The sequence below is a fragment of the Physeter macrocephalus genome, chromosome 1, assembly GCF_002837175.3.
Source record: "Physeter macrocephalus isolate SW-GA chromosome 1, ASM283717v5, whole genome shotgun sequence".
In the NCBI taxonomy this organism is placed as follows: domain Eukaryota; kingdom Metazoa; phylum Chordata; class Mammalia; order Artiodactyla; family Physeteridae; genus Physeter; species Physeter macrocephalus.
The window spans coordinates 76,481,638-76,506,535 of NC_041214.2; the positions used below are offsets into that span (position 1 = coordinate 76,481,638).

Genomic DNA, 24,898 nt, shown 5'->3' on the forward strand with positions numbered 1-24,898 from the left:
AGACTATTGTAAATATAATAGCAGATATATTTTATGTAAATTTTATATTTTATGTATTATGTGAGGAAGCTGGAAGAATCCTTTATTTTACAACTCTGCCATCACCTTCTGTCCTTTATATTCTGTCTTCCACTTATCTGTTACTGCATGTTAGTACTAATCGCTAGGAATTTCCTTATCTGAACAATATGTATTATTTATACAGGTTCTCATCTTTCTGAGAAGCTACAAACTTTGTAAGAGGAGTGATGTCTCCACTTCTTCAACTGCAGCTCACTCCTCTGACTTCTGCTCCAGTCAGTCTACTGAAACTCCTCTCAATCAGGTCATCAGTGACCTTCTATTTGTTATTTGTTAGCCTCTTTTCAGTCTTTATTCACCTTGATCTCTGTTTAGGATCTGACATTTTTAATTGCTTTAATCTGTCTTGAAAATCTCTTCCATTAGCTTCAGGAGTACAATTTCCCTCATGGTCCTCTTCTCCAGCTACTCATTTTCAATTTGATAGCTCTTTTTCTAGTGTTTGAAATGTTATTCCCTTGGTTAACCTCTCTTCGTCTTGCCTTGATACTTTCCTAGATGATCTCATCTATTCTCATGGTTTTGATTACCATGCTTGCTATTGACTATCACAACTATATCTCCAGCCCAGACTTTTTCATTCGTTCAATCATTCAGCCAATGTTTTTTAAAAAAAATTATATATATATAGTTATACATATATAAAATATATATATTTACTTGAAGATGCATCTTTAAAACAATAACATAGGCAAAATTAACCTCAAAGTTACGAATAATTCTTTCATATTATTTAATATCCAATCCATATTCATATTTCCCCAGTCTTTTCCAAACTGTCCTTTAATGAACCTGGATCCAGTCCAGGACTACTCATTGCATCTGTTTATTTCCATGAAGTCTTTTATTTCAAAACAGTTTCTTTTTCATGATTCTGACTTGTTCATGGTCAAGTTGTCCAGAAAAATATTCCACCTTCTGTATTAGTCTGATTGCTTCCTTATGGTGTCACTTAGCTGCATTTAGCTGTTTCCTGGAAACTGGAAGTTAGCTTCAGCTCGATGGAGACAAGTTAAATATTTTTTATTAGAATTCATCCTAGGTAATGTATATATCACATTGTATCACATTGGGACACACAGCACATCTGGTTGTTCCACCATTAGTGATGGCAAAGATCAGCTCTGGATTAGGGCAGTGACAGTCCCATCCCACCACTGTGCAGTTAGGTTATACTCTTCACATCATCCAATATTTCTTTAGTGTTTATTGTGTGCCACGTATTTTCCAGAGCTCAAGCCATACTGGATAGTCTACCTATATATACCCATGTGTCTCTTAAATGACAGAAAAAACCCCAAGATACATTATATTAGAAATGGAGTGTGATGGCAGGTTTCTAGGAAGAGGATATGGAACATAAGACCATGAAAACCTTGATAATTGGTACTGCCAGTTGTAAACCTTGGGTATGTAAAGAAGAAATAGTGGAGACCAATCACAGAAGGAGTAAAGCTTAGGAATAGTTGTTTTTACTAATATATGTTATACAACTTTAAATATCTGTACTAATGTATAATACTGTTTTTAATAAACACATAGTGCAAGCCCCACGATGTGTCAAGAGTACTGGCTTCAGAATCAGATAGACCTCTGGACTAGAACCTAGCTCTAATAACTAGTTAATTCTGTGATGCTGGGCAAACACTTTAACTTCTCTATGTGTCAGTTTCCTCATCTGTAAAATAAGCATAATACCATCTACCTTGTAAGATTGTTGAGAGGATTAGAACTGTCATATGAAAAATGCATAACCTAGTATTTGACAGAAAAATGCTTAACAAAACTTATTGCTGGTTTCATGAATAATCAAAATACATTTTAAATTTGTGCTATACTTTTATAGAATAGGAAATGTGGTTTAAGAGACAGAAATGCTTGCTATCAAATGGTTTATTTTAAGTATAAATTGTTCATACCTATGGAAAAATATCTGCCACATCCGTTAAACAATAGAGATAGCTAAGATTTAATAAGTTCATCACTTTGAGTTTGGAATTGGTTAATTAAGTACTTGTCTCTTCTAATACTTTCTACTACCTCTTGTCTGATAATCAGTTACTATATAATGAAAATAGGAACCTGATTGCCATAATGAGGACAAGGTTCAAGTTCTTATTGAGTAAATCAGTGAGAAGACTAAGGTTAAGATTTTTTTTAAAGAAATAATATTTTAGAACTCAGTGTTCTGAATTTTTGTTCCAGTCCCTCTTAAAAGAGTGATAATCTACTATATCATCGGATACATGGTTTACCATTTTTATACATGTTAGTTCATTGTTATTTTGAATTCATTTTTACATAAAAGTACTGTATACATGCCTAAGTCTCCCTCTACCTGACCCTTGGTATATCAGTTCTCATCCCAAAGGATATCTCCGTTACCAGTTTTTTTTAACCCTTTTTAGAAATATTCTTTGCATATAGAAGTGTGTGTGTGTGTGTGTGTGTACACATACGTCTCTACTGTTTTTTATGCAGACGGTAGTGTATTTCTCTCACAGTTCCTGCACCTTGTTTTTATCACATAAAAATATCTTGGAGGTTGTTCTATATTAGCACTTATAGGTCTTCATTCTTTTTTTTTTTTTTATTCTTCATTATGGAAAATTTCAAATTCATTCTTTTTAAAGAGATGTATAGTAGTATCACATTTTTGGATACCATAATTTATTTAATCCATCTCTTGGTGATGGACATTTAGGTTGTTTCTAGATTTTTTTCATCGCAAACAGTGCTCAGTGAATATTCTTATACATATGTCTGATAATTTATAGCATAAATTACTAGAAGTGGAATTGCTCAGTCAGAGGATATGTACATTTTAAATTTTGGTAGATATCATAAAAATTGACTTCCAATTTATACTTCATCTAAAAATATGAAAGTCCCTATTTCTTCACTCCTTTCACAGCACAGTGTATTATTAGTTTTTGTAAATCTTTGCTGCTCTGGAAAGTGAAAATTTATATCCCATAATTTTGATTTGCATTTCTTTAATGTGGAACATTGAGCATCTTTTCCTGAGTTTGAAAACCATTTGTAGGTTGTTTTTTTCTGCAGTTCATTGAACTCTAGTGTATCAGAATTCTGATTGCAAGTAATTGAAACCAGCTCACCAGCCTAAGCATTAGAAGGCAGATAGATGTATTTAAAGGGTACAGGAAGTTGTTGTCTTGTAGAACCTAAGGGCAGAAATTCAGCAGGACTTCCAAGAAGACTAGAACAGGCTATGGAAAAGCCATCAGAAACCAAGCTGTGCCCTCTTTAACGCTTGCGTCTGCTTTTCTCTGCATATCTGCATCATTCTCTCTCACTAGTCTGGTTGAATATGACCACTCATGGGATTTGGTTTCTATATTACAAGTTCAGTCACTCAGAGAGACTGAATCTCTCCATCTCATGTGGAGAGATAATCTCTGATTCAGCTAGACAGCCTTCTTTGAACAGTTACCTGTGGCCTTGGGAGCAGTATCATGTAGCAGAAAAGTGATAGCAGAAATGCTTGTCCCATATGTAAGAGCAGACAACCCAGTAGTGGCTATTAATAGTAAGGTATGGGTTTTCTCCTTTGTTCTTTCTTAACTTGAGGCAAAAAGAGGGGGTGGAGTAATTTATGTTAATTGAAGGTAACAAAAAATAATATCCATATTCCCATCTCCGAGAGGTAGCACTGTGGCATTTGGCTTTATTCTTCCCTTTTATTCTCTAGGAATTTATTATTTCTTTTACAAAGTTGTAATCTATTTCATAGTCTGCTGTTATTATTTAATAAATGGTAAACATGTTTTCATGACATGAAATCTACAGTGAACCAGAGTCATCCCACCCACATTTGAACTCTTCCTGATTTTTTACCAGTAAGTGAGATGAACATCTTTGTGGCTATATAAGCACATCTGTGATCAGCCCCTGATAATAAATTCTTATATAATTGCTTATTTTTAAGAGTAAACATTTCGAATCTTTCACTCAGTACAACCATTTCTTTATAGAACCCATTCTGTCTATTCCAGTTTCAGGTGGAAAGCCTTACCACACAAGCTGAAACTGTCCTTACCAAGTTTAGAAAGCCATAAGGTGTATGGCTGGCATAAGCCTCTTAAGGGGTCATTTATATTCGTTTATATTGATGAACCATAATCCAGTGATTCCTCTAGGCTTAGAAACTTTTTTTTTTTTTGATACAGTAAGATCAGACTGTTAGGGGCAGATTTAATGTTAATTATGAGAGACTGATTAAACTCATTTATCTTTTAATTTATATACATGTGTTAGCAATAAGAAGTGGAACTGTCAAACAGACTAGATATTTTAAGTCAGGCTTTCCAGCATATTCTCTTACTATGTGCAGGTTACCAGTTGGGAAGCCAAAGTTTTCAAAAAGGTTTAGAATCCAAACAAAGGGATCTAGTAGATCTTTAGAAGCAGAGTCTTCTCAGCTAGTATGGCTTGAGAAAGTCTCACCCACCATAAAATATTCTTACCAAAAACCCAGTGATGTTCTAGTTAGCTTAGCTAAGGTTTCTCTTTTCCTTTAGACAGTAACTTGAATGGGCACAGAAAATGTTTGCCTCTGTGATTATTATTTACTCTTTCATTCATTTGTTCATTCATTTACTTATTGCTTCTAGGACTGACCAGTCCCCTCTTTTGATATATATTAACTATGTATCAAAAGTTATATATATAACTATATATATATAAAACTATATATAACTATATATATATAACTATATATCTAGTCCTGCAGACTAGAGAGCCATTCGCTCTCTTTATGGCTTAAAGTATCATATCTCTATTTAAGTTCATTTTTTGGTGTGATGACTTGGTTTTCAGGTATTTTTGAGTCGTGGAATGGTAAATAGACTATGTCACTAACACCTCCCCCTTCTCCCTTCCAACTTCCCACTATATGGAAACATTTCCTTTTGTGTTTTTTAAATATATTGTTATTTTTCTTATTAGCCAGGATCACCTTTTGACCCCTTTTTGTTGATGAAAGTTAGTTTGGCAGTTCATCTGTCTCTGGCATGTTTGCATTGATAATAAGTAGGTCTGTTATTTCAGCCAGCAAGTCCTTTATTTCACCTTTTGAGATTTTTAACTGAACCTGGTAATTACTATCCATTTTACTGATTTGGTTTAGAATATTCTGTGGATTTATAATTATTTTATCTTTCATATAAATCAAAGAATGTGACCTTTTAATTTGATCTTTTCTCAAGTTTATGATAAAAGAGTGTGATGACTTTTTAAAAAATATTTACCAATGTAGAAAAAAGATAATTTGCTTGTCACACTTTCCTAGGAACAAATGGTGAGACATAATACTAAAGCAGCAAATATTTGTTAGTTTGTCACAGCAGAAAATCAGAATTTTCATTTTAAAGGGTTAATAAAGTAATATTCACTCTAAAAAATAGATTGCATGGGTATCCAGAATTTTATTCATCCTATACTATCATCTTGGCCGCTTTTTTATTCTAGTCACCGTTATCAGCTGCAGCAACTCATTTCCTTTAAGGCAATCATCTTCCTGCCTGAGATAAATATTTTTCTGAGCTCAAGAAATAAAAATAACTATTTTATTGAGTTAACAGTCTCTAATGAGAACACCAGACTTGTCTCTAATTAAGTTAAAAGCCATTTGGTTGCAAATAAGACCTTCAGTCAAGCAAAACTACTAGTTTGCTGATCCTTTCAGATAATTACACAGACACTAAAATAAGCCCTTATTTAGTGAGACTAAATGTTTTAGCCATTAGCTTTTTGTGCTGTTTTCTCTTCTTGTTCCAAGGTACAAAACAGACAATATATGTTTACTGGGCTAAGAAGTCTTGAAAAAGCAAGCAAGTTAAAGCAAAGGGAAAGTATAAAACAAGTAAAATGCTATAAGGAAAGTATAAAACAAAATTCTGTCAAAATTCTATATAATAATTAACTTGATTTTGTATTAAAACTATTAGGAGTGACTGAACCCCAGTGACAGTATTTAGCAATTTTTGTTTGCTCAATCAGTAAATAAGACTGAGGAATATCACGTGGGTTTGTCTTAGAAGTATTTTAAGTAAGATTTTAGGAAATAATACTTCTATGGAAAGAAAGATAAATTAGTAGTTATACTACTAAGTGTCTGGTGCTATCCACTATTTACTTTTAATATTTTCATTTGGGGATTATTTGGAAAATAGTAAATATTATTGATAGTATTTGAGTCCTTCTGATAATATTTTACTATATTCTAGGTTAGGGTAATATAATTTGCTGGGTTCCTAAAAGTAATTTTTATTGCATCTGTGAACAAAATTCTTTTCTACAATATATATTTCTGATTTTATAATGGAAAAAGTATGCCTGGCATGGACTAGGTGAATGATTGTTAGTTGAAATAGCTGTAAGTGTAGCTAGAATATAGCAGCTCTGTTGAAGGGACATACCGATGTTGCTGTACTTTGTTTTTTTCTAGTGTAATTGTAAAACATCACTCTAAAACTACAAATAAGTGTTCTGATGTCCTTTTCCCCTCCACATTTAAGTAAGAGAAGAGGCATTGTTAGCATTTTTCTTTGTGAGACTTAATATGGTAGCAGTCATAAAATGCAATTACAAGACTTTTTCGTTTCCATGAGCCTTATGAACAAAAAGAAGAGGCTTGGGTAAGCTTTTAGTTTTTCCAGTCAGTATCTTTTTAAACTACAAAGTAAAAGAAGCCAGTAATTAACATAAACTTTGGATTCCCTTAGTGCTCTTAAAAGTTGTCTTTTCTACTCTAAAAGTAGCCCATGCTCATTATCGTTTTGAAAATTTGTGTTGATATAAAGGAGGAAGCCACACAATCCAGAGAAAACCCATCATTAGCACTTTGGTATGCTCTCTCCAGACACATTTACATAATATTGATCAGACCTCTGTACAATTTTTCATCTTGCTTTTTTCCTTTAACATTCTTTGTTATAAACTCTGTTAACATCTTTAGTGACCACCCAACACTTTGAATTGGATTACCTTAATTTACTTGACTTTAGAAAAATTACTTTTAGGGAATTCCCTGGCGGTGCAGTGGTTAGGACTCTGCGCTTTCACTGCCTAGGGCTCAGGTTCAATCCCTCATAGGGGAACTAAGATCCCGCAAGCCATGAGGCACAGCCCAAAAAAAAGTTTATTTTTAAAAATAGTGCCTGAACAAGTACATATACTTCTGTAAAGGGTACTTAGATTGTACTGTGAATGTTTTTTTCGAACTAGCAATCTGATGCAAAAGCTCCATTTTCCTACACTTAGAAGAAGTGCATTATCTTCCCTTGTGTGGTTATACATATCTGAATTGCTGCAAGACTGCATTTGAAAGTCATCCTTGATATTACCAGGGTTCCAATTGAATTAGGTAGGATCTTTGGACCATTTTATAACTTTTAAGGTAAAACTAATAGAAAAAAAATACCCATAGAAATTTTCTGTGGAAAGATGATATCACTGAATCCCTTGTAAATGTTCTCAAAGTAAGTAATTAGTAGGCTGTATTAGTTGGCATATACTGAGAGAATAAACTTAACAGTTTACTTTATAATAGTGTTCTACTTTCTTTATGACAATGCTATGCTTTTAGGGTTTTAAACAATCTTGAGGGTATTTTAATTTATTATTTTTGCATTCTTATAATAATTATTATAGGTCAACTGGCTATTCTGAGGTGATAGTTGTCGTTGGAGGCTGTGAACGAGTTGGAGGATTTAATCTTCCATACACTGAGTGCTATGATCCTGTGACAGGAGAGTGGAAGTCTTTGGCTAAGCTTCCAGAATTTACCAAATCAGAGTATGCAGTCTGTGCTCTAAGGAATGACATTCTTGTTTCAGGTAAATAAAGAATAATTACAGTAGCTACTTTTAATTTAATCACAGCTTGGCCATTTTAAACCATAACAGTAACAGTGTCTCAAAAGAAAACAGTGAAAATAGATATGCCCACCTTAGGCAGATCATATTATACAACAAATAAACTGAAAATGACTTTTTGCTCTTAAAAACAGGCACAAGATGATGCAGAATGATTTACGAAAGATTCTCCAGAAAATGCCTTCAACTATATCATATTTTTAAAATTTATTTTATTGATTTACAATGTTGTGTTAATATCTACTGTATAACAAAGTGATTCAGTTATCATATATAAATTCTTTTTCATATTCTTTTCCATTTTGGTTTATCACAGGATATTGACTGTGTTCCCTGCACTAAACGATAGGCCATATCATATTTTAAATGCTGTCAAATGCATATAGAATATGGTACAATTTTTAAAACTTTTACCTGTTTTCTTTGTTTTAAGGAACACAGTAACGTATGCAAAATGAAAAGTACTCAGTTAATCATCTCTAATCCACCCATGTTTTCTGAAATTCTCCCCAAAGTTTATGAAATAGGATTTTCCTTAAAATTCTTAACTTGAACTTTTATTATAATATGTGATATGTTACGTTTAAAATCAAACAGACAATAAAGTGACAGACTTATATACACAGTATAACTACAGGATCTATAATCTGAAGTTTAATTAAGTTTGTTAATTAATTTGTTAGTTAAATAATTTTACCACCTTTGCAGGTTACTATATTACTACACATTGAACAATATAACAACGCATACTTTATTTTGTACAATGGTATGCTTTTTAAAAAATGGGTGATTTTTAAAAATCTTTCTAGAATAATTCTTTTGTCTGGGTGCTTCTGTTGTCTCACTCTTAAATGAACAGTCTTACACATTTGGTAAATTCACATTCTACATTTTATTATTTGGGGCATATAGTTATTATTTCTCAGGATAACAACTGACAAAGTTAAATCTGCTCTGTAGAACCATTTCCATTTTAAGTTTTAAGAGAGTCCTTGTTTCATTTATTGAACTGAATACTCAAATTCTCGGACTGGATGAATAACTCAATGTTTTCATTATCTATGCATTTGGCAAAGATCACTTGGTGATATACATGTTAGTGTGTGCGCATTGTTTTGCATTTAAAGGTGGAAGAATCAATGGCCGTGATGTCTGGATTTATAACTCACAGTTAAATATTTGGATCAGAGTTGCTTCTCTAAATAAAGGCAGATGGCGTCATAAAATGGCTGTCCTCCTTGGTAAAGTAAGAGAAACCACTTTTTATTATTATTGCTGTTAAATTTCCAGAATAAATACCACAGATGAATCCTTCATTTTACTCACCCTCTGGGTATTTTGGACTCAGATTGTATTTCCTTCCATTTTTAACCTCAATACATAAACTGAAGATATAAACAGTTTGACACTGTACTTTTGAATGGATATTTTGTTCTCCCAACTAGGAATTTGTAGCAGTGCAGCACATTTCTCTTCTCAGGCACCAATGCAGTCTAAATGACTGAGAAGCATTGGAAAATAAAGGAGTTACATCAAGTACAAAAACAAGCCAATGTCTAATCCAAGCATTCTTTTTCCTTTTACTGACTTTGGCATTCAGGCCAAGATATATTTATGTAGAGTGATATTATTTTATCTTTTTTATTTGTACAAATAGAGACAAAACAAATAAGTGTTAAGATAAACTCACCATCATATTTTAAAGCAAACTTATTATTGGCTGCAGCTAATAAATATGAAAAACAAATAATTTGATTCTGTACCATTCACTGTCCTTAGGAACTTGAACTTGAGAATCACTTGTAGACTAGTGGTTTTTTTTTTTTTTTTTTTTTTTGGCGGTACGCGGGCCTCTCACTGTTGTGGCCCCTCCCGTTGCGGAGCACAGGCTCCGGACATGCAGGCCCAGCAGCCATGGCTCACGGGCCTAGCCACTCCGCGGCATGTGGGATCTTCTCGGACCGGGGCACGAACCCGTATCCCCTGTATCGGCAGGTGGACTCTCAACCACTGCGCCACCAGGGAAGCCCCCCGACTAGTGATTTTTGAATCACTAGTAGACTAGTAACTTTTTTGAAGTTAAATCTAATATAAAAAGCTATTACATAAAGGAGATAAAAATACGGCTGTGTATCAAGGGCTAACTTGGACTCTTTAGCCCTTCCCTGCGTCTGTCTCTATCAGCTCCTCCAAAGCCACTTCAGATTAATGAGCAATCTAAATAGAAGCAGCATACTTGCTCGCACTTTTTTTTTGAAGTATAGATGATTTACAATATTGTGTTCAAGTGTACAGCATAGTGATTCGTGTTTTAGGGGTATTGTTTGTTTGCAGCTTATATTCCATTTTAGGTTATCATAAGATACTGAATATACTGCACTTATATTTTTGTCTGGTCCCCTAGTACTCTCTTCTAAAAAGATTGCTGCCTCTTAAGCCCTCTCTTGAAGACATTTTAGAGCCACCAGTGAGAAAGCAGAACTGCTCTAGTTGGAACAGAGATAATTTATGCCAGGAACCCTTTTTACTCAGCCACCCATCAGTTCTCATTCCCTCCCCCTATCTCCCCACAGAAGCGTCTTGAAATTTCTATACTATAGAATACTAGAGCTTCTCAAAGTGCAGTTTGAAAGCTATTGTTAATTCCTAAGGGTATTGATCTACTGTGTTGCTGCTGTCTATAAGACCAGTGAAATAATGAGGACTTTGAGGTAGATGTAATGGAAATAAAATTCTAATAGAGTATTTTCTAAAACCACTGGTTTATTAGTACCTACTATATTATATACAGTTTTGGTAGCTATACCTCAAGGATGACAAAATATTACTGGAAAGGGGCAGCTAAAATAATTACAGGGTTGAAAAGAGATGAGGTCTGACTAAAAACATTATAATTATTTAGTCTGAACATACAGAGGCATATGAAAAAGATTGATGTCTCAAATATCATATATGGATTGATGAACACAAATTTATTTGACAAATATTAGTATATTTGACTGGAAGGTGCCCAAAACTTGGAAGCACTAAATCAAGAAATAAAAGGAATCCTTCCTACCTTATACAGCAAGTATTCAATTCATGGAAAACATTTATCCCAAAAATTACAATATAGGCTGAATTCAAACACAGAAAGTTATTTAAAGTTGTAAATGCACTCTGTTAAGGAAACCTAGGATGATTTGGAATATAGAACCTTAGAGCAAGAAGGCATCTTAGAGAATATTTAATGTAACTTCTTTAGTTTACAAAGAAACTGAATCCAGAGAGATTGAGTCATTTGCCCAAGGTTGCACAGAAAGTGATAAAGCAGGGGCAAAAGCTCAGATTTTCCTAATCTAGAGGCCTTTTTAAAAAATTTTTATTTATTTATTTTTTATTTTTGGCTGTGTTGGGTCTTCGTTTCTGTGCAAGGGCTTTTCTCTAGTTGCGGCAAGTGGGGGCCACTCTTCATCGCAGCGCGCGGGCCTCTCACTATTGCGGCCTCTCGTTGTGGAGCACAGACTCCAGACGTGCAGGCTCAGTAGTTGTGGCTCACGGGCCTAGTTGCTCCGCGGCATGTGGGATCTTCCCAGACCAGGGCTCGAACCCGTGTCCCCTGCATTGGCAGGCAGATTCTCAACCACTGCGCCACTAGGGAAGCCCGAGGCCTTTTATCTTAAGGCGCACAGCATATATTTTTAGTTTATGCAGGTAGGGGAATAGTAATAAAGTTTAATCTTAAAAATTATATTATGTGATAGGTACTATTATTGTCTACATTTTTAAATTGAGGAAATTAAGATGGAGTCTCAGAGAGGATAGGTAAATTTCCCAAGCAAGGTCTTACTTGCAGTGGCAGAGCTAAATGTGGACCTGCCTCTCCTGATTTCAAAGCCCGTACCTTTAAGTACTACATTGTGCCACAGTTTCCATACCCCTTCTAGCTGCATGACCTTGAATAAGTTACTTAACCTCTCTAGGCTGCCTGGTGTTGGGAGAACAAACCCACCAACAGATAATTTTAACATAATGTGAGAAATGCAAGATTGAAATAGCATTGGCTGCTGAGGAAATTTGGAAGAGTACAGAAAGGTAGATTTGTGGACACACTTGAATGACAATGTATAAAGTTTGGCCTTGACCCTTAGGCCCATTGTTAAACTAGTAAAAGGAGTTGATGAGGTGTTTTAGGAGGATTAATCTGTGGTTTAGAGAGTACAAGAGTGAAGACCAGGAGAGTGAGAGGTATGAAATGATATGGACCCCGAGGATGGTGGCAGTGGGAAACAAAAGGAAGGGACAGATGTGAGAGATGCTGTGAAAGAACGCTCGATAGAACTTAATAGTTAATTAGATATGGATGCAGAAAAGAGTTGATGACTGCTCATTAAAAGAATTATAGATGTTAAACAGGAGAGCTTTTTTTTTTCTTTTTTAGGAGATCTTCTATAGGTTAAAAGTTTCTTGTATATCTCGTGATGCTTAATGGATTATTCTGCATGTAACTGATTTAATTAATGGCTTGTTGATTAGTTCATCTGCCCTACCTTCCTCATATTTGTGAAAAGAAAATGTACATGAAAGCCCTTTGAAATACACATTCTAGAGTTCATAATGTATCTGGTACTTTTCTAGGTACTGCAGGGACTAAATTAAAGAACAAGATAGGCCCTGCTTTCAAAGATCTCACAGTCTAGTAATCCTTATTAATACTTGAGTTTCATAGCTTTTATTACTTTATAATATTCACATATTTTCACCATCCATGAGTATGAGCATTTATGCTAAATCCTGTAATTCTCAATGCAAGCAGTATTGCTCCTAAGGGGATGAAGATTGGTTCTTGGGCGGGTGAAAAAAATCATACTGTTTTGTGTATAAAGTACAGATACAATATATAAACAGATATACAATATATCTGTGGTATTAAAAATTTCGTTGGAGGGGGCTACTATGAAAAAAATGTCTAAAAAGGCTCCTTGGTGGTGGTGAGAGAATGATAATTTTTTTTAAAGGTCCAGAAACTGAGCTAAATATATTGCAATTACAGTTACCAAGGGCTTTTAAAGGGGAGAGATCCCTTAATTCTTTAGCCAACTAGTTAAAAATTCAAACTTTTGAAAATTAAGATTTCTCCATGTATTTTACATATAGGTATATGTTGTTGGAGGCTATGATGGGCAAAACAGACTTAGCAGCGTAGAATGTTATGATTCCTTTTCAAATCGATGGACTGAAGTTGCCCCCCTTAAGGAAGCAGTGAGTTCTCCTGCCGTGACTAGCTGTATAGGCAAATTGTTTGTGATTGGTGGAGGACCTGATGATAATACTTGTTCTGATAAGGTAAGCCATGCTTTCTCTCTCTTTTTTTTTTTAATAGAAATTACCAATGATATACACAAGAAGAGAAATATGGAAGGCCTATCAAGTAGGTAGGTTGGTCCCTTAGTGTGAGGGGGCTTTTAAAAATTGTCTGGTACTTTATACTTTGGGAGGAAAACATTGAATTTCAAGTTACTAAAGTGAGATCATAATATATCCCACAATTTTCTGTTAAAAGTGTGATCCAGTCTTTTTGAGATGAGACTGATCTCAGCATTATACTATAAACCATTTTAAAACTTTTTACTGGTATAGTTTACAAAATCAAAAAATTATTCACATAAAACAGTTGAGAAGTGAATTAGCAAAGGGTAAGACACTGCACTGCTTCCAACTGGGTCATTTTCTGCATACTTTGAAAATATTCTTAGAACAAAGAAAAGAAAACCTCTCTAATGTAAATATAGGATGGCTCAAAGCTGCTGCAGTTCATTTAATTCCTGAGACAAAAGAACATGTGCCGTCCTGACATCTCAGAAAATACCCCGTTTATTCTGCAAACAAGTTTCTAATGCCTAATTCATTTAGCAATAGTTTACTGAACTTTGTCAATCAATATTCCTTTTCTAAATTAAATTTTAATATAATGTCAAATGTTACATATTTAGAATTCATTAATTCAGAATTTGTGATAATTCAAAGTATACTGAATTGAGGTTCGCTGGTGTTCTTCTGAGGAAAGGACTCCCTAAACATGTAAAGAAATTATATTCAAATTGAGGCATACTTATCCTGTATAACAGAATTTTGTTAAAATCTAAGACTGTTAATTTTAATGGAAAAAAAAGCAAACCTGCTAGCCATTCATCTTGGAAACGGTCTGTGTTTGTTTGTTACTCTATTCTGCTTGATGTAATAAATTTGTATTTCTTTTGAGAATTTCATAATTCAGATATTTTACTCTCAAGCCAACCTCCCTTAATTCTGTGAATTAATGGGATTTTATTTTTAATCATGTTTCTGTATATTGGCAGACTTTTTATTACATAAATTTGCATTTTTGTTGAGAAATTTTAATTAAGTACTTCTATATATTATTAGGTTCAATCTTATGATCCAGAAACCAATTCTTGGCTACTTCGTGCAGCTATCCCAATTGCCAAGAGGTGTATAACAGCCGTATCCTTAAACAACCTGATATATGTTGCTGGTGGACTGACCAAGGCAATATACTGTTATGATCCAGTTGAAGATTACTGGATGCATGTACAGAATACATTCAGCCGACAGGTAATAACATAAAACAATCCAAAAGAAAAATCAATGTAGGAGAGACCAAGTATAGGACCAGTATGAATATACAGTAACTTCACTATTTATGTGTTTCATGTATGCTTGGATTATTTCCAAAAAAAATTTTTTTTTTTTTAATAAATAAATTTATTTATTTATTTTTGTCTGCATCGGGTCTTCGTTGCTGCCCACAGGCTTTCCCTAGTGCGGACAGCGGGGGCTACTCTTCGTTGCAGTGCGCGGGCTTCTCATTGCGGTGGCTTCTCTTGTTGTGGAGCGCGGGCTCTAGGCGCGCAGGCTTTAGTAGTCGTGGCTCGCGGGCTCCAGAGTGCAGGCTTAGTAGTCGTGGCGTATGGGCTTAGTTGCTTTGCGTCACATGCGATCTTCCTGGACCAGGGCTCAAACCCATGTCCCCTGCATTGGCAGACGGTTTCTTAACCACTGAGCCACCAGGGAAGTCCCACTTCCCTGAAAAATTGTTTAAACTCCACATAAAGCATATGGTATTCTTGTTTTGAACTCCTTCCAGGGAATTTATTGAAATAACTTACTTTTGTTTTTAATTTTTAAATTAATTTTTATTGGAGTATGGTTGGTTTGCAATGCTGTGTTAGCCTCCACTGCACAACAGAATGAATCAGCCATACACATACAGGTATCCCCTCCCTTTTGGACTTCCCTCCCTGAAATAACTTACTTTTTACCATCCCATGGTAAAGTAGGTATTGCTCTTGGGCTGTTGGGTTTTTTTCCCCTTGACCTTTTTGAGACTCCTACTCCAGTTCTTATCCCTCTCTCTAGCACATTTTCAAAAGAGAAGAAATTCTCTCAAACTGGTTTCTTTCCTTCTGCAGTTAGAAGCTAGGTAATTTGTTGTTTTTGTTATAAAGAAAATGGCTGTACTTGGGTCTCTTTCATCCACACTGCATTTGTACCCTTATATGGCCTCTACCCCTGCCCCATAAAGGCCTTCCCTTGGCCTTTTGTTTCATGGCTCTACCCTCTTTCCTTCCACCATCAAAATGCTTGATGGCTCTGATGCTGGAAATCTGGCTCTACCTATAACACTCTAGAGATATTGTACTCCCAAAGGTCATTAATAATCTCCTGAGTCTCATTGATGTTCTCTTGTTTTTTTTCTACCCAACCCTTAAATATGGGTATTCCTTGAGCCTCTTTTCCCTGCCCTTTTTCCAGTTTATACTCCATTCCTGAGTGATCACATTTACTGCTCAGTACTGATGACTTCAAATCTTATTCTCCATTAAAGCCTCTCTCCTGTGCTCCAGACTCAAATTTCCAACTGCCTATTTGATGTTTTCTGTGGCGTTCCAAGACTTCAGACTTAAAACAGAATTCACCTTCTTCCCCAAGTTTACTTTTTCTGTTTCCAAACAACCTAGTGAATGGAAAAACTCTGTTTCTCCCTGACAACACTTCTGACACCAGATATGTGGGTTTATTCCCACACCAACCAATCTCTGTCTTCAGCTGGTGTCTTACAATTCAATTCAGTTCTGACATGACCTGAAATTTGCTTCAGGTTCCACAGGTTAAGGACTCAGTCCCACAAGACTGCCACCACTTCACATGCCAGTCACAAGTCTCAGGTTTTTACCAGTACTTCTGACAAATCAGCTATAAATCAAGGTTTCCACAGCCCCCTCCTTGGGTTCAGTAATTTGCTCAGGAAAACACTTACTTATGTTTACAAGTTTGTTATATGATAAAGTATATTACAAAGGACATAGGTGAACAGCCAGATAAAGAAGTACCTAAGGTCATGTCTGGAGGGGTCCTAAGCAGAGAACCTTCTGTCCTCATGGATTTGAGGTGCACCACCCTCCTGTGAAACGGATGTGTTTACCAACCTAGAAGCTCTCCAAATCCTGTACTTTTGGGATTCTTATGGAGGCTTTATCATATAGACATGATCAGCTATAATTCAGTTTCCAGCCCTGCTCGCCTCTCCAGAGAAGGGAGGGTGGGGTGAAACTTACAAGCTTCTAATTATGGCTTGGTTTCTCTGGTGACCAACCCCCATCTAGGAGCCCAGCAACAGTCCATCCTTAGAACAAAAGACACTCTCATCAACCAGGAAATTGCAAGGGATTTAGGAGCTCTGTGTCAGGAACTGGGGGCAGAGGCCGATATGCATTTTCTATTATTTCACACCTAGAAACTTAATTTTTAAAATTTTTCTTGCTTTCTCTTAAATTGAATCAATCCATCATATCAGTTCTGTGTCCTCAAGAGTTTCTCCTATTCTTTTCCATTCCTGTGGTTCCTGCTTTTGTTCAGGTTCTCATCAGTTCTTACCTAAACTAAAACAGTATTTTCTAAGTAGTGTTCCTTCCTCTAACGTCTTGCTTTTCTAACCCATTTTACCACCAGTTATTTTTCAGCAAATCTAATTATGTCTCTTCTCTGGAAATGTACTGAATAAAATCTAAAAGTTTTCCACTTCATTCTAGGTCTTCTGTTGTCTGACCTCTCCTTGCCTTTTCAGCTTCACTTTCTTCACCTTTACCCAAATTACATTAAGTATCTGTTGCTTGCATTTGCTATCCAGATGGTATGTGTTCTTGCTTTGATTCATGTTGTCCTCTTAGCCTTTAATGCCTTTTCTACCTTCTCTATTTGTAATTCTACTCATCTTTCAAGTACCACTTCACAGTTACAACAAACTGAGGTTGCCCTGTTCAGAATTAATCTCGTTTTTCTGATCTGTCACTACACTTACACCTCTATTATGCAAGTGATAAATTTCCTTATAGTTATAAATGTTCATTTCTATACTGGAATTCAGTCTTCTTAAGGATACTGTGTTTTCTAACTCATCTCATGTATCTTGCATTGATTGGTGCTCGGTAAATTTTTTTTTTTTTTTTTTTTTTTTTTTTTGGCTGCATTGGGTCTTCATTGCTGTGCTCGGGCTTTCTCTAGTTGTGGAGAGCAGGGGCCAGTCTTCGTTGTGGTGTGCGGGCTTCTCATTGTGGTGGCTTCTCCTGTTGCAGAGCACAGGCTCTAGGCACGTGGGCTTTAGTAGTTGTGGCATGTGGGCTCAGTAGTTGTGGCTCATAGGCTCTAGAGCACAGGCTCAGTAGTTGTGGCGCACGGGCTTAGTTGCTCTCCGGCATGTGAGATCTTCCCGGACCAGGGCTTGAACCCATGTCCCCTGCAATGGCAGGCGGATTCTTAACCACTGCGCCACCAGGGAAGCCCAGGATGTTGTTTTTTATTGTGTTCAGAACTTTCAGAATTTATAGAAAGAGCTCATTGTGCTTTAGATGGAAAATGTTATAGTCTGGCACATAATTGGTACAATTCATGGGTGGTATTCTACATAAAAGTTTGTCATTCACTGATGGTAATGGGCCCCAAGTCAATATGGGTGTATATAAACTCTAATGTAGGCATTTTAAAATACTCACTAATTCTTCTAGACCCAAAGATACTATCCTCTATTACAGAAATCCACCAAGATTTAATTTTTTCTACAAGAGTGAAATTTATGTATAGCAAATCTGATCAAGTAAAAATGTTTATTGTACTCACTGGTAGAACCCATCTCGTTGGTTATGTGGAAACAGGATAATAATATGCAATAACTTTCTGAATTACAGTGACATAAATGGAAGAATAATTGACCTGCAGCATAACCAGATTCATGCAATAGTGAGACAATTTTAGTGTAATTTCTTTCTTTGAAGAATCACTCTTATCCTTGCAAGAGTATTTGTTTTATATAGTAACTGTATTATTTACAGAGAAGAGTAAAATTTAGCTAAGAGTCTCATTGCATGGAAAGTTAACTATAAAATGTTATCTGGGGAGTTTCTGTGCCCCATCCAAGGCCCCTAATAACAGTGCTTCTTTAATTTGGTTATAACTCATTCATTCATTCAACTTGTGGGTAATCCGATATAATAAATAATGTTCCTACCCCTTGATCATGTAATAGCCACTTTCTATAATAAAGGACCTTCCTGTAATAGGAGAAGCAACTCTTCAAGGATGTTTTTGTTCAACTACCATTAAGTTAACTAAAACCCTTCTCTCAGTCCACCCCCCACCACTTCACCTCCCATATCTTGACCCTAATTAGTGACATATATTCTATCTTAACACTCCCTTCACCCATGCAAATTTACCTAGTATTCACACATAGAGCAGGAGTTGGGCAAAAGGGAGCTTATTATTTCATGTCTCCTTTTTTGACTGTGTTAAAGCATGTCTTATTTTACTTTTCAGTTTGCTACCAAATCCCTTACTGTCAACAGTTAACTTTTTTTTTTTTAATTTGGTTGAACAGGAAAACTGTGGTATGTCTGTATGTAATGGTAAAATATATATCCTGGGTGGAAGACGGGAAAATGGAGAAGCCACAGACACTATTCTCTGTTACGATCCTGCAACAAGTATCATCACAGGGGTAGCTGCAATGCCCAGGCCAGTGTCCTATCATGGATGTGTGACTATTCATAGATACAATGAGAAATGCTTTAAGCTCTAAAACCAGGATACCTCACCCAAGAAGCCACAGCAATCCAAGATGAGAGGTTTTAAAAACTCCAGAGTGGGAACTTGACATATCTCCTTTTTGCAATATGCACAGAAAAGTAAAAATAATAATTGTCGTGACTTTCTACCCAAAATATCAATCTTTCAAACTGTAATAAAGCCTTTTCTGTAATTGGGGAAAAAAATTCGTTGTTGTTGAAGGTAATAGTGGTCTTTGCTTGGGCTTTGAGAGTGTACCTTTGTGAGTATTTGTAAGAAACCTATGTGGAGTAGGAAATAATGTCTGTCTGCATACCTTTTAGGAATTTGTGAATGGTCTCTTCATTTTTGTATGTTTATCCGTAAGACTGTATATTCCTTATTTTGTCACATATGTGTGTGTGTGTGTATATATATATATATATACACACACATATATATATAAAATTGCATGGCAAGTTTTCATTCAGTTTGACTCATATAATGCTTAGAATACTTAGAATCATTCTAAGGTGGAAAAACCAGTTTTAAAAATCTGTCACTAAAAAAGTACATCCAAATTGATTAATTTTCTTGTGGGTTTTTTTTTCTGTAATTGATAAAAACGTAATGACGACAATCTGAGTATCATAAAATACTGAATTGAATTATTATGACTTCATTCTTAGAATTATTTTCTTATATTAAAGGTATTTTGGGGGGAGGAGATACAAAAGCAAGTGCCCCTAAAAAGGAGATTAAAATTACATGTTAGTTCCTAAGAAAAAATCATCTAAGACCATTGAAGGGAAAATGACCCCCTGTGGCTTTCAAAAGTATTTATATATCATCTCTAAATCCTCTAAGGGATGCGCCTTTTCTTGAACATGGCAGAAGAGTTGAAATCCACTTTGCAATATTATCTTGTGAAAAACAGGGACATATTTTCTCCTTAGCCCAGTAGGGTTTGACCTCATTACTATGGTGCTTTGGGTGAGGACCTCTTCCTGGTTATCCTACTTTCTTGTGAACAGCTAAAAATCCTGGGAGTCTCTAATGTTAAGCTGCCCTTAAAGGATAAAGCAGGGACCACCTGTCTCAGTGGGTCCATATTTCTTTTAAAATGAGCTATTTGAAGAAACTAACAGCAGTAGTTGCAGTCTTCTAAGATAAATCTTTCATTTGGTACCCATTGTGTAAAATATTGATCAATATTCTCAAGCTTCTCTATATCAAATTGCCTTTGTCTAGATGTTTCAACTCCAGTTTATAAAGCTTACTGGTTTTCAGAGAAGAGTGTAAAACTTTTTCTAAGGCAAATGGAATGGCAGGAACTATAGCGTAAGTGATTATTGATATTCCTGGGTGGACAGATATAATTTAAAACATTTTAGGGATGTTCTGGTAGCCTGCTGTATTTCAACTTCCCCAGGCACTATTGTTGTCTCACATCATAATTATATACTTGCCATAGGAGAAATGATGCAAATATGTGATTATAGTGTCACCAGATTTCTGTTAAAACCAAGGTAGTAATCAAAAACCTAACATTGATAAACTACTCTTTCTTCCTCATTTTAGAATGATGCAAAGATTTCAAATAAACCTATACAGCATCAACTTTTAATGCCTAGCTGGAATCTGAATTCTGAGGAAAACTCTAAAAAACTTAACAAATCTTTAAGGAATTTTAATTTTTCAGATCATAATTTGAAATGATGTATACCTTTTTGTGATAATTATCAAAGCAATTCAGAAACCAGTTTTCTACCATTTTAGTTGAAAGACAATAGTAGATACAATTGGGATACTTGTTTTAATTTTAGAGTAAACTTCTACTTCTGCATCATACCTTTTGTAGATAATGGAACCTATGTAGTTCAGAAATTCTTTGTGGTATGTGAGAAAAGTGTTTTGTAAATGCTGAGAATTATACAAATGATACTTGTTATTTTCATGTGTATTTGTGAGATCATGCCCATCCATAAATAGACACTTCACATAAAGAAGACTTTCTCACCATAACCTGTATTTTAGTACTTTCATCTATTATAAAAGTATTAACTATTTACTTGTATTTTGTTATACATTTATTTTTAATGTTCAGGTGTCTGTTGTAGTAAATTTGAAATGAAATCCTATAAAACAGAATTTGTATAAACATGGACCTCATGCCAATATTGTTTAATTTTTTTCTCTACATAATTTAAAACTACATAAAGTAGGCCACCAAGAACTTAGCTTGAATCCTATGAAATTAAAGTAATTTAAAGTTACCCAACTGATAATTTAATTTTCTTTAATTATTTATCTTCCTTTACTGATTTTTGATAAATAATGATGTTAGCATTGATAAAGTAATAAAGAATTTTAGGGTATAATTAGTATATCAAAAAGGACTTAGCGACCAAAATGGTGTCAGATTATATTCATATTGTCATCACATAGTTGACAGATTTTCTTTTGGTGGGTGATGCTCGTATAAGCCTTTGGGTTAGTATGTATGTATATATTCAATACATGTGTGTATATATGTAGATAGATGGTATGTTCATCTACACACATACATACAGACATCAAGAATTTTATCAGTTTCTGATCAGAAAAAGGCACATAAAGTAAAAATTAGTTGACCTTATTAAATTCAACTCCAGAAGTATATTTTTTTAATTTGGGCATTTCTAGAATACTTTGCTACATATGAAAGTACATGATGAATATTAGTATGATGACTCATATACAGTCAGAATCTGTATAATGCATACAGTTTTACAAGATCAGAAAACAAATTGACGGGAGATACAAGTTTGCTAAACCTAGCCATTGATATACCTCAGTGGGGAAGGAATTCAAAAGTATTTTTTGTGGGTCAACAGAAATGTTCAGTTTTTTTTTTCTCCAGGAACTTTAATCATTTTTCATGTGTTCCTATATGTGAGTGAGCTATAAAGTGGTCTTAATTTTTACAACAAAAGGCCTTCTTCCTTTTCTACTCTAATCTTCCCACTGACTTTACTGCATAGGTATGAAATGGTAGCCTATTGTATCTTCAGTAATCTTTTTTTTCCCTAGATGACTGAAATATAGATATTTACTCCATTTAAACCAGGTGTTAACAAGAAAATGATGTAAATACTCAGGGAGGGTATTAACTTGTCATTTTTGCCTAATTGGATTGTTTAAAGTGCCATATCCAAGTAACTTTCAGTTTATGATTCTAGAGTAAATTCAGTTTGGTAAAGGGGCTTCACACGTGGTGGTTAAACATTCATTTTTTTATATTTAGAAAGATGAAAATGTTTTGTGGACTGATACATTTTCTCTTAGTGAATATGAATTGTTTATGTATCTCTACTGTCATACCCTTTTTGAAATGAAACTCAGGAAAATTCAGAGGTTCAATTATACTACTTTTGTCAGTGTACAAACCAGGTGTGTTTTGTTTTGTTTTTTTCCTGTTGTCTGGATATGGCAATAGATTTTTTTTAAAAAGAAATGCTGTGAGAACCCATACATGAAAAGAGAGGGTTGAATCATCAGTGTGTGCCTTTTGTTTCTTGATATTTGTATGGGGAAAAGACATCTTCTACTCCAGACTGTATTTTCAAAGAGAGGAGATTGCTGTTTATGTGGTGCCAAGTGATAAGATAACGTCTCTTAAAGGCTTCCTGTGGACTGCCTTTATTTTCCTAAACTCAAGACACCAGTTAACCTCAACATAATTTTGGCCTTTCTTAGAATTTCTTGTGCATTATATTGAAAACCAGGTTTACATCACCTCACCCCATTATTCCTTTTAGTTAAATAAATTCACCATACCAAGAAACCAGAATGGGGCAATTTGGTTGGCCTTTAAGGCAGTAGGTTTGACTAGCTAGCTATACTTACTGTCACATCTAATGCTAGTCATCGGAAGCCGCTTGAGCCAGGAGTGTGAATTGATAATTCCAGAGACAGTTTCAACATACTTCAGACTTTTTAAAAATGTTTTTTATGAATGTTTTACATTTGTGTGATTGCCTTAGATATTAAATTTTTGTAGTGCTAAAGATCATCATTAAAAAATGTTTTGAATACCAGTAGTTATAACTTATTTTATATATTGTCCCAAAGAAAAGAATTTGTTATTTTTTTAAGAATTCGTTTTAATGTTTTCAAAATAACTGCATCTGAATTTGTTTATGTGCCTTAAGTTCTCTAGTGCTATTTCAACTTTTTTTTCAATCTAAATAAAGCTTACCTTAGATAAGTTTCTTACTTGTTTCCTATAGAGTAAATTTCCCTTCTTGAATTTTTTAATGAGCACCAGCCTTGTGGTTGCTTGGCAGAAAGAAAATGTTAAGAAAGGTTGTTGGGTGTTTGGAGTTTTATTATATTGGGGGACTTTTTTGTTTGATGCCAAGGTGCTTTTTAAGATATTAAGAAAAACATCTATCTATCTTACGTCGATTAAACCCTTGTAAACATCATTTGCAATATCTGCATCTAAAGTCAAAATAGTAAATCTACTTATTTTTGTTTCATTCTTGTGTACTGGTTTGTTTGTTTTGTTTTTTCCTCTACAGGCTCTTTCATTTATCTTTCCTGAAAAAGTTCTTAGTCTTTCTTTCCCCAACACCCCTCCCCATGGTTTCTTAATTTAAATTTTGTTGAGTTTCTGGAGCTATCGAAGACAACACAATTATAGAGTTGAACAAAAGCATAATGTGCTTTACAGCTTGTACAGACCTGTGGCAGCCAAGTGTCTTTTGCTTTCAGATGCTCCAGAGTCTTCACAGTGGGGAAAAAAAAAAAAAAAAAGCTTTGTATTTCTTTGTTTTCAATTTAGTTGCAGCACACTAATACTTATATGTCTTGTTTAAATATACTTTGTGCATAGTTGTCTTTAATTTTTAAAAAGTTGTATCTAATAAAAAATGTCTTTTAACCATTATTACTTGACTATGGTTGTATTAAATTTTATTTACCAAAAACTCATTGTTTTGTCTTACCTTAAATATATTCAAGTGGTTGTTTGGAAAAGCAGTGGGGGAAATTACAATTTAATATACGTATTTACTAGTGTGTTCACAAAGTAACTAGAAGGCTAAACAAAAAACTAAAAACATTGGTGTATATGAGGAAATGGTGGCTTAGGGACAAGTAAAAAGGCAACTTCACTGCATACTCCTATAGAATTGTGTGTAATTATATATAAATATGCATATAATCAATTTTTTAGTGTGAACCACATGTGTTACTATTCAGAATTTTTTTATTATTATTTTAATTTTTAATTATGAAAGTGATCCATAACATTTGCACTGTAGTGTTCTTTTGATTTGGCTCTCAAAAATACCCTTATAGTAATATCAAGAGTAAAGAACTTAAGAAATTTTATTGCAGGTGTCAAAGAGGGCACATTGTTTACTGCAGAGGCAATGTCTGATTTTACATTAGCAAAAGTAAAATCTTGAAAAGAGATGTTACAGAAGCGCAAGCAATGCTTAGCTTGTTATGCTTAGTTTTTATATTGTGCCATCAAAATAAAATGGCAAGTTAGAGTGTGTCTTAAATAATAAATGTTAAAGCTGTTTTCATTTCACTTAATTCCTCTGTAGCCACACCTGGAAAGTGGATAGGCTTCATCGGATCTGATTCCAACCTGTGCTCTGCCATAAAGCCATTTAACCTCTCTGAGCCATACTTTCCCTATTCTAGGAAAAGCAGTCATAATAGTCACTTTACAGGCTTGTTGGATAATGGGATGTATGTTGAAGAGTGAACAGAGTTCTGGCACAGAAGAGGAGAATATAAATGTTGATTCCTTTTCTATACATTTGTCTTCAGGACAAAAATGC

The 24,898-nt window shown here is 34.7% G+C and overlaps 1 protein-coding gene across 1 annotated transcript; it reads left to right on the forward strand.

Annotated features, from left to right (window-relative positions):
- The first annotated feature begins 230 nt into the window (after positions 1–230).
- On the forward strand, positions 231–23,436 carry KLHL24 (kelch like family member 24). The gene is made up of 6 exons (XM_028491589.2): positions 231–325; positions 7,756–7,940; positions 9,107–9,225; positions 13,116–13,304; positions 14,385–14,573; positions 18,892–23,436. The coding sequence occupies exons 1-6, from the start codon at positions 249–251 to the stop codon at positions 19,090–19,092; spliced, it is 960 nt and encodes a 319-aa protein (XP_028347390.1). The 5' UTR covers positions 231–248; the 3' UTR covers positions 19,093–23,436.
- Positions 23,437–24,898: the final 1,462 nt, after the last annotated feature.